The sequence below is a fragment of the Temnothorax curvispinosus genome, unplaced genomic scaffold (assembly GCF_003070985.1).
Source record: "Temnothorax curvispinosus isolate PA1 unplaced genomic scaffold, ASM307098v1 QBEX01003901.1, whole genome shotgun sequence".
Taxonomy (NCBI): Eukaryota; Metazoa; Arthropoda; class Insecta; order Hymenoptera; family Formicidae; genus Temnothorax; species Temnothorax curvispinosus.
The window spans coordinates 5,776-17,439 of record NW_020213681.1 but is presented as its reverse complement, the minus strand read 5'-3'; the positions used below and the strand labels follow the sequence as shown (position 1 = coordinate 17,439).

Genomic DNA, 11,664 nt, shown 5'->3' with positions numbered 1-11,664 from the left:
GCCGTATGCGTTATGCAGAAGTGTGTGCTGCCCGCTTAACAGTAAAGTTTTGACCAATCGCGTTGCTTGAATCGGGAACGTACGGCCGTACGTTCACGAATCGAGCAACGCGATTGGTCGAAACTTTACTCTTACTGTTACGAAAAAGTGTGTAACTTGTTGCTCCAGTTCAGCCTAGTTCAGCCAGTGCAAAAGAAACAGGCGGTCCGCGCCATGCAGGCATGCACCACTGTTGCGACGTGAACCGCGTGAACGTGAGACTGAGGATAACCTCTAACAGCTCCAACATTCGAAAATCGAAAACTGTTGAAAATGAAGATCGTGGAGCGTGTACAGAGTGGATGAGCCTCTCTTGGTCGCTTATACTCGCTAGTCGCTCGCTACACAGTCGCTACGAAAGAATTAAGAAGAGGACAGCTTTGAGAAACAAGCGAGGGTGCGTGCGGCAAACATGGAATTTGCCGAAAATTGGGACAGTGAGGCGGGTGTCTCGGGAAATGATGATATCGAAGCCGAGGAAAAGGATGGGCTACCGACCCGCCTTATTCCTGGATATCCAACCTTCGACGATTACCTTCAGGTATGGTTGTATGGTTCCTCGCTCGAGACCCGTGACCCCCTTTCTTCCCCTCTACTCCCTCTCGCCAGGATTATGTCCTTTACATAAATATCTTGGCAAGTAAAATGAGAAATTATATACAATCTCAAAATGCTATGTATTTCAGGATGCATTCGACGCTATGAGAGCCGGAATCAAAGCAGCTAATAATCTGCCTGTCGGAGACAATTTCAACTACTACGCTTGCTTTCCAAGCTTCAATGACGCCAAACGTAAAGACACAGAGAGAATTCTGGCTACGATGCAGAGTGTAATAAAAATAGCTGGTGGCTCTACCAACATCCAAACTCGAGACATGGACGAAAAGTTTGATCTTTTACTGGAAACCAACGATCAGCTGTTAGATCAAGCTGTGAGCGTCTTATAATTACTCCAGCATCAGTTTGAATCTTGTCATATAAATTTAGTTTCTTAATCGTTTCTTCCTGCTCTCTGCTACAGAATATATTGATGGACGAGGAAAGTGGAATTTTACGAAATCCTCAGGTGGAGTTAGTCGTGTCGCAAATTCCAAAACCAGTTGTGAATGGCACTTGGAATATAAGGACTAATCATCTCGACCAAGTCTCGGCTAGTTCGGAGAAAGTACGCTTGTTGGGTGGTAAAAATGTACAAAGACCACAATTGATGTTCAAAGATAAAATTGACAATAGTCCGAAGCCATGGATGCCTCGAATCAAGGAGAAACCAAACTCCCTGAAGCCGTTGGCTCTCTATGTCGAGGAAGGCGAACACGGCGAGGTCTTCAATCACCCTTACGAGTTTGAGCTGGATAAGTTTGAAACGCCGGAATGTCAATTGACCAAGACGATACCCGTCAAGTACAAGTCGTTGGACGATACCGACGTCATATTTATCGACAAGCCAGCCGATATCAAAATTCTCTTGGAAGATCTGCGAACGCATAAGGAGATAGCTGTCGATTTGGAGCATCACTCTTACAGAACGTTTCAAGGCATAACTTGCCTAATGCAGATATCAACGACAACAACCGATTATTTAATTGATACTTTGACCCTGCGATCAGAGTTACATCAACTCAACGAAATCTTTACGAAACCTTCGATCCTCAAGGTCTTTCACGGCGCCGACATGGACATTTTCTGGCTTCAAAGGGACTTGTCGCTCTACGTAGTCAACATGTTTGACACCCATCAAGCCGCGAAACAGCTCAACCTACCCTATCTCAATCTAGCTTATCTGTTAAACAAATATTGCGGTATAGATCCCAATAAACAGTTTCAATTGGCCGACTGGCGTATAAGGCCTCTACCGTTAGAACTGATGAAATACGCGAGAGAAGATACGCACTATCTACTTTACATAAAGGACATGCTGAAGAACGAGTTGATCGACGTGGCTAACGGCAAGAAGAATATCTTGAAGGCTGTGTACGATCAAAGCACCGAGATTTGTAAGCGCACATACGCGAAACCAATTTGGACGGAGGAAAGTTGTATCAACCTATACAGGAAGAGTCAGAAGTCTTTCAACAATAAGCAGATGTATGCGCTCATCGAATTGCACAGATGGCGAGATCTCACCGCGAGGGAGGAGGACGACAGTATCGGCTACGTGTTACCGAACCACATGCTGCTCAACATAGCTGAGACCCTGCCACGCGAGATGCAGGGTATTCTGGCATGTTGTAATCCAATCCCGCCATTAGTGCGACAAAACTTATTGAAAATGCACAAGATAGTGCTGAAGGCTAGGGAGCAGCCGCTTGTACAATCTATTCTTGAGCAGGATATTCGGCAGAGACCGACGCAACAGAATCACGCGACGGACACCGGGGCTTCCCTATATGTACCGCACGATGTTCCGAGCGGCACAGAAGCGAGAGCGGACTTGCCATGTCTTTTGGATAAGACGGCCGTGTCAGGATCATTGCCAGAGGCAAGCATGTGTCGGATGGTAAAGCCTACTGTAACGATATTCGATACACCAGTTACATCAGAGGTGAAGTAATAGTGTGAAAATAACTATAAGATAATAAATGGAGAGAAAATGCTTCGAATATAATGTACATGTATAGATGTATACACACACGCGCGCGCACACAAATGTTCAATGAATTATATTCTTATTTCAGGACGAATTTCAGGATGGAATGAAAGGCAGTAAGAGAGAAGATAAAAAGAAGACTATATTTATAAGCCCGTTTATGAGATACAAATGTGTCATACCAATGATAATGGATCAGGAAACTAAAGAACGTGAGACACGACAAGAAAAGAGGGAAAAAGAAAAAGAAGAAGAAGAGGGTCCGAGTGTAAAAATCGAGGACGAATATGTAGACGAGGCTGAGATTAACGAGAGTAAAAATAGAGTTCATGAACACTTTAAACAGGTATCTCAAACAAATAAACAAGTTGCGACTCTGCCGAAAAAGAAGAAGAAGAAGAAATCTAAGCAATTAATTCTAAGCCAGATACATGGCGGAAAAAGGAAGAGACAATTTAATATTGGAAATGAGTATCAGAAAAAGAAGGGCGACAATGACTTTTCTACGGTGCCGACACCGTATTTGGATGCTGGAACTATGCATGTGTCCAAGAAAGCAAAACAAGCACAGGAAGCGACCGAAGAACGGGAGATGCAAGAGAGCCTCGCGCAAGTTCAGAGTGACAATAATTCTGAAACAGCGAAATCGATAAGGTAAGCTGTTTGTCGTAGGAAAGAAAATACTATATAATATGTATAACATATTCATACTAATAACAAAGTTTTTAATTCGACGACAGAGCTAGGAAAAAAGGCGATAGGAAAGCGAACCAGAAGCTGCTGAAGAAACAGGGTATGTTACCATCCGAAAAATTCGATTACAAATCAGTAGACTTCAGCAGCTTCCAAGGTGGCAGTACGCAAAGTAACGCAAATCAGTCACAGTTTCAGCAACCTCGAGTAAGTAAACATCGTTTTATCTTTTTATGAATATTTATTAAGATATCTTTACGTGGAAATTTCATCAACAGCGAAAGAAGAAAGAGAGACAACAGAACTGGAAGAAGCAGAAACTTAACATATAATTGTAACATACGATTTTCGTTTTTTCGTCATCAAATTATCCTCAGAAAGAAGAAAAATCCTGACAACAATAGTTACTGTATGTAGAAATATATACTGTATGTAGAAATATTGTTTCTGGATTTAGGATTTAATATTTAATATCGATTTTTATTTTTTACTATATTAATAAGTTCTTGACAAGATTTTTCCACATTTTCTAAAATATAAAAATATGTACTTGAAAATAATCTGCCAATCTACATAAGTGTAAATTGCCTATAAAATTACTCATTTACTCGTTCTTGTTTTTTCCTTAATAATAACGTACAGATCGTACATCAGTATAAAGACATGTATGTATAAATGTAAATGTTATGCAATTTCTTGAAAATAAATTCCCATAAAATCCATATAATAATTACGTCCGTCTATACTCATGTCTGTGTTAGAAATATCTTGTGTAATTGGTTTCAATTGATACATCACACAAAGAGAAGTATCCTGTAAAAAATGAGGCACGATTCAAATTGAAAAATTTAAATCGTTATTCCACTTCTCTGAGCGAATCATAGTATTGTATGTATATAACAACAAGACTGTCGGCTTCTCGGATAATTCGTATTATCAGAGGGCATGTCCTCTTTGCTTAATCAGTGTTGCTTTGACCGTATAAGACCGAAAAAAAGTTGTTTGTCTAGAGACTTTCTGTAGATTAGTCGTGGCTTATCTAGCCAAATGTAACGATTGGGTATTTCGTATATACAGATATATATTAATCGAGGGTAACACAAGTACCATGCCGTGTCGTGCCATCACATCACAAGTCAACGGGCTAAGGTGCACAACGATGATATTTATCGTTCTCGCGTTTGCCGTGTTGTATCAATGTTCCATGGGGGAGTGTTCTCGCCTGTGGAATCCGCATGCGACGAACGTGTCTCAGCTTTTTGAATATGCATCGAACAAAACGACACTCGTTACAAAAGCTGTGCCTCTATTGAATGAGACTACCCTGACGAATTTTACATACACGTTGTCCACTCGCGTAGGCAACGCGAGCGAGTCGTCGCAAGTAGACTGTTTCGGGCTGGGAAAGACAGTCGCGGTGGCTCTGGAATGGTTCTTCAGGAGTAAGCCTAACGGGAGTGACGCCCTGGACGTGCAGTTTTTTCTGTCCTCTAGGAAGCAGCCGCATCGCGTGCAAGTGGTGCTCGGCGAGCAGTTCGGTTTAGAATGGACAGACTTCAAGATAGAACGCAGGACGGTGATCATAGTGCATGGTTTCCTGTCTCACGGCCAGGAGACATGGATCAGAGATATGGAAAAAGCGTTACTCGAATGGGTGAGTCCGTCGATCGCGATCTTATTTTCTAAACAGTCGCTTATTTCTTATTTTGTGTGTATATGTGTACAGGATGACATTAACGTGGTGATAATAGATTGGAGCGCTGGCGGTAATACGTGGAATTATTATAAGGCAGCGGTTAACACCAGAATAGTGGGATATCAAGTATCAAAGTGCGTAAGCTAAAATTGCATTGCGGTATACATAGTAATTTGTAACTAGGTAATACAACAAGCTCGAAAGAAGCTCCAAGAGACACTTTCAAACGACTGTGGCTGCGTTCCGATATTCACTCTGGGTAACTAAAATCTATAGTTTACGTCACGTACACTATAGCATTTTAGTTAACTAAGGCTGCGTTCGGAATAGCACCTGTATTGTTAGTAATCAGTACTAGTACTAGCTTTCTAATGTACTGCTCGTATTCACCCTAGATTTGTAGAACACGTAACAAACGCTACGATCAACAATAACGGGCCAGGTGTGAATAATTGGGGCCCTTTGCATCTGGTAGGACATAGTCTCGGCGCTCACATTTGCGGATTCGCCGCAAGAGAGCTAAACAAAAGGCAGAACAGATGGACTGTGCAGAGAATCACCGGTTTGGATCCAGCGCAGCCGTGTTTTCGCAATACTGACACGTCTGTTCACTTACATAAAAGTGACGCACCGTTCGTTGACGTGATACATACAAACGGCAGATTACTCACGAGTCTAGGTCTTGGCTTACCCGAAGCTATAGGTAGCTCGTTGATTGAAGCTTAATCCATCAATAGCTTGTCGCGCACTTTATCCTTCTCCTTTTTCTTCTTCGATGTACTTGTTGGACGATGTATAATTTGGGATCGTAAGTTCCCAACGAAAAACTCGTTTATTTAATTTTTTAATCGTTATTCTAATGTATAGGTCACATTGATTTCTATCCAAATGGCGGTAAAATACAACCTGGCTGTGCAAAATCGGAATCATCGTACTTTAATTATTTGCCGATTCCTGTAACTGGTTAGTGCTACTAACACGATTATTAGCTGGACTAAAGAACGAGAGTAAAAAAATGTTATTATTGCATTTGTAGAGATAAAACGAGCGATATGTAGCCACGGACGTTCTTACGTCTATCTCACTGAATCTTTGATATCCGATACCGCGCACAATTGCAGTTTCTGGGCACATCAATGGAATTTGACATATAGGCATCTTTTACAAATAATCGCGGAACCATGCAGTAGAAACATCTGCACGGAAATGGGCATTAGAGCAGAAAAATACAATCAGCGTGGAAGCTTTTTCGTGCCTACAGCCAGTATTAGTCCATTTTGCGGTAAATGTGTTGTGATACTTGCGTTAAATAATTACGTAATCATTTGGCAATTTTGTTACAATCATTTTGTTGTACAGCCAATAGCACCGACGTCATAGAGGAGGTAAAGAGGCAACTGCAACAGGATCACTTTGGCGACACGGAGGATTGACAAATTGCATATTGTACTAGACAACTTATTTGCAAATAAATGTGTTAGTATACTGTGGTAATATGCTTAAATAATTTCTTATGTCTTGATATTTACAATTGATTATTTGCATAATACAAATGATCGCGTGCGCGCGTGTGCGTGTACATGCACAATTTTTTATATTTGTTTGCACGCGCGTTTTTATCCTCTCGCGTAAATTATTTTGAGAGTCCACTATACTTATTATTCTCTCACAATTTCTCAATAAATTACAAAGAGAACGTTATCATACATAATGTGATAATCTTGGCGTTAAAAATGAGATATGTATACAGCATGCTTGAAAAGTAATATTCCCAAGACGGAAATAAATAAAGTAATCATAGTCATTATGACAACATAATTTATCATTGTAAACAAAAAATCAATACAATATTTGTATCAACATTTCATGCTAAGGAAGTAACTTGATATCTTGTAATGTTAAAATAAATGTATTTCTCGAGATATGTCATATGTCCATTGCAGTGTCATTCGTCGCATTTCGGAGCTTCTTATATATAACCTTTCCGCCGAGCACGAGCACCGCATTCGCAGTTTCAGTTTTTCATACATACATGTGTATACAAAAAAAGTAATTAACAAAAACATTACTAATTTGACAAACAATACATATTAATATTTAATTATTGTTACATATATATATGTATAATAGCGAAAAGTATATTATGGATTCGTTAAGACGCTATGTCCCGAAAAGTTATAGGTAATCTTGAAATATAAGAAACATAAGAAATACTACATACTATATATTATTAGGAGTCGGCGCGCAACAAAAATACTTAGCAAAAATCCATGAAATCAGCTTTAAAAAAACATTATAAACGAGAAAAAAGGCTAAAACCATTTGGTTGTGTTTTTCTATCATTTTTCTATATAGCATTTATGATTGCCGAAATGTACATATACGATAAGTGTTTAATGAAAATAAAAAGTCGCTCGGCGCACGTTTCGTTAAAATCTTGCGCACTTTCTCGTCTTAGTAATTGAAACTGTAAAGGTGGAAGCACATAAAATTGCAGGAGCCATGACCAGAATGCAGAAGCCATATGCGCATGCGCTGTGGTATCTGTAGAGCTCTACAAATACCATAGCGCATGCGCATATGGCTTCTGCATTCTGCTCAAGGCTCCTGCAATTTTATGTGCTTCCACCTTGGCAGATTTCAAACTAACGGGTGACAGTTAAATCATCTTTCTATATCATTTGCGGTTGCCGAGATATAATAAGCGTTTAATGAACATGATGAATGGCGAGGCGCACGATTCTTTTGACCAGCTCGCGCTTTATTGCTTTAATAAACGAAAGTACATAATTGCGAGTAATATAATTGAGTAATTCCAATAGGGCAAAGTATAAAGTACAAAGTCTTTTTTTAATCATCTTTCTATCATTTACGGTTGCCGAGATATAAGCGTTTTATGAAAGTCAGAAATCATTTGGCGCCCGATCTTTACGGCACGCGCGCGCTTTATTGCTTTAATAAATGAATAAAGTACATAATTGCGAGTAATATAATTGAGTAATTCCAATAGGGCAAAGTATAAAGTACAAAGTCTTTCTTTAATCATTTTTCTATCATTTACGGTTGCCGAGATATAAGCGTTTTATGAAAGTCAGAAATCATTGGCGCCCGATTTTTACGGCACGCGCGCGCTTTATCATGTTAAATAAACGGAAGGACGTAATTGTTAGTAAGAAAATCGTGATATTCTAATAGCGCAGAGTATGAACTAAACAGTCTTTTTTGAATCATCTCTATATCTTGGGTGGTTGCCCAGATATTTGCGATAAACGATAAGGAAGATTTTTTTTCTCGCACCAACCCAGCGACACATATGGCCTTGACCTACTTGAGCGGCAGGCGGTTGTCACGAGCAGCTGTACATTGACCTACTTTCTAAATCGGCCTTGACCTAGATCGCCGAGGACGCCGAGTCCGGGAATGCCGGCGCGCGCGCGCGCGCGTGTGTGTGTGTGTATGTGTGTGTATGCACGGCAACGTCTATCCGTAAAATTCATAAATATTTCGTTGTTTTTGCGAACTGATTTTTATTTTAAGTAGCGAGAGGCCTGCTTTCAAAGCAGCGTCGTTTACGCTGTCACAGCTTCCTCCTTAATGTGAGATGTATTATTTAATGATATTGCAATCACATTCTGTGGTGGTTGCAGAGATACATATAAGAATGTATTAATCGTGGGCTAGCATTATGCAACAATATTCTGAGACTTTTTATCGTTTAATGTTGTTCGAGAGATCATGGACTATGTTAAAAGGCACATATAATGTTAACGTAACGTCATTTTTTAAGAATTCTCTAAAATTCGTATGCTGATTTAGGAAACGTTTTTATTGTGGTTTTATTTTATTCAATAACGTTTTAAAACATATTTTATTTTAAAATCTTTGAATCGCATATTGTTTATTGGGATAAAGGCATAAACAATGTACTATTAATATTTTTAATATATCTTAACCAATAAAGATTCGGCGGCAACGGTAATCACTGATAGGATATTATTACATACTCGTATATTAAATCAACATGACAGCAATTGTTCGTACTGATCAAATAGATTTTGCAATATACGAAAATTCTCCCGATTATAAAATAGTACCTGCAATATTTAATTTGTTTATTAATTAATGAAACAAACTATTCCCTGAAACCACTCGAGGTATACTTCGTTGGATAAAACATTCATTACGGTTGATTTCAATTTGTTATCATCTTATTGTTAGGGCTCAGTCACAATGAGAAAAATAAGAAATAAGATAAAGGAATAAGGAATAAGGCATGTTGCATCTCACTTTAATGTACGTGTACTGAAGTGAGATGCGACATTCCTTTATTCCTTATTCCTTTATCTTAAATTATTCCTTATTTTTCTCATTGTGACTGAGCCTTTAATCTTGCAATATACACATATATGTATATGCTTACGCGTGAATTTTATATATACATATATATGTATCACATAAAAGCAAATGTTATTAATAAGTACATATTAATTTAATGAACAATACATATTAGTATTAAATTATTATTAAGTAATAGTGAGATAGTTATTTGTATAACAAGTGCGGGAAGTTGAGAACGGGAAGTTGGACACACGGGTGCGCGGTGCGGAGTGGACGCACGAGCCGAAGGCGAGTACGATCACCCGCACGCGTGTCCAATTCTCAACCCGCACGTGTTACACACCCTAGGGTAGACCGGGGACAAAAGTAACATTTTGAGTTTAAAATTTTATAACAGTTAAAATATAATATCTACGTAAAAAAGACCTGTATCTTTTTAGATGTAGAATTTATTTGACTACAAAATTTTCTTGTGCTGAATTCAGTAATGTAACTAGGAAAAAAGTTATTATTGTTTAAAGAATATGAGGAATACTGTTACAACCGTTTCAACCCCCGGGACAATTGTAACAGCAGAGGGGAACGATTGTACCACATCATCTATAAACAAAATAATGGTTATTTAGTAGGTTTATGTAATCAATTTTACGAATTTTCTATAAAAAATGCAACTTTAACGATAAAATAATTTGTTACATGACAATATCAGTATTTTTACATTATAGCAAACAAAAACAAATAATACTGTTTTCTCAACTGAAAGATTATTTATAATCATATATATTTAAAGGGTTAGGTTAAGTTGAAGTTGTCCCCGAGCAACGGAGACAATTGTAACGCTACAACTGTTCCCAGGCATTGATGTTACAATTGTCCCCTAATGATATTTTATGATTCGAAGTAAATTTTTTACATAAATATCTGGATGAAAGTCAATCGTATTATGCAAATCATCAACATAAATAATCACTTAAACATATAAAAATAAAACCTTATACCTTCGGCATAAAGAAAAAAAAATATTTCAGATTTTATGCACGTAAGAAAACTTACTTCAGGAAGGAAAAAAGTAACTTCTTCTCCTGCACACGTGCACGTTCCGCGAGGGGCGGCAATGAACTAAGGAACAAATGCCGCTCTATCTAGCGGATCTCGTCTCGCGGTCATACACACGTATCTTTTATAGTTTAAGAAATAGCCCAGTCAATAGAGCCCAAAAAAACCGCTGAAATAGAATTAATTCCGGGAAGCGATTTTTTTTCTTTGACTGTTTTTGAGGGTCATGGGTAGTTTAAAACCGGATTTTTGGGATTCTAACCCCGGAGCGTTAGCCGCCATTTTGATTAGAAGGTTGATTTTGTAAATATCTCGCTTATTTTCAACTTTAGAGTGAAATTGGTAATAAGCAAACTTGTAGAAAATTTAATACTCTACAATTTTGGTCCTTATCATTTTTCACCTAGGATCGATATTTTGGGTCTTAGACTCGAAAGTGGGGGGTAAAATTTTATTATTTTTTTTTAATTTTTTAAATAAACGCGCCATAAACTCTACCCCCGTGGTGATGTGGAAAAAATGTTTATGCAACACGTGCATGGAAAGTGCCCCATTACGCACGCTACGCGTGCGTGATAGACCACTTTCCAGGCACTTGCAACATAAAATAGGGTGTGTAAGCCGTGCGTAAAGATGAAAATTTCCGGGTGCGGTTACCGCACTCGCCTTCGGCTCGTGAGTAAACTCCGCACCCGCGAATTTTCATCTTACGGCACTTGTTACACAAATAACTATTTTCATTATACCAAGTAAATTCAAAAAATAAAAAATAATAATAAAATTTCACCCCCCACTTTCGAGTCTAAGACCCAAAATATCGATCCTAGGTAAAAAATGATAAAGACCAAAATTGTAGAGTATTAAATTTTCTACAAGTTTGGTTAATCCACTGTCCATTTCAACTTTGGAATACCTGTAAAAAATAAAATAAAATGCAAAAATTGAAGGATTGATTTATATTTTCTCTCGTATGTACTTGATTTTAAAAACTGAAATACCTGCAAGAATTTTAAAAATAAAATAAAAGGAGATAAAATTAAAGAGTTGATTTTTATTCGTTATTCGCTGTGTGCGCTGGTATACTATAGCGGAAAAGTAGGACTTAGAGCGCCCATGGTGGCCGGAATTTGCATTATTTGCTGGAGTTTTCTAATACATCGTAATGGAAAAATTGCGGAAAGGAAATTTAAATTGTTGCGTGAACACGTGTAAGAATGTATTTCACAATACAAGTTCAGAAATAAAATTTTATTCC

At 38.2% G+C, this 11,664-nt stretch overlaps 1 protein-coding gene across 1 annotated transcript; it reads left to right on the top strand.

Moving 5' to 3' along the window:
• Window positions 1–190: 190 nt before the first annotated feature.
• Window positions 191–6,509, top strand: LOC112452981 (exosome component 10). The gene is made up of 11 exons (XM_025013473.1): window positions 191–580; window positions 726–971; window positions 1,061–2,581; window positions 2,715–3,280; window positions 3,367–3,530; window positions 4,306–4,973; window positions 5,046–5,149; window positions 5,411–5,718; window positions 5,883–5,978; window positions 6,052–6,297; window positions 6,375–6,509. Exons 1-11 carry the CDS (start codon window positions 452–454, stop codon window positions 6,446–6,448), a joined length of 4,122 nt encoding a protein of 1,373 aa, XP_024869241.1. The 5' UTR covers window positions 191–451; the 3' UTR covers window positions 6,449–6,509.
• Window positions 6,510–11,664: the final 5,155 nt, after the last annotated feature.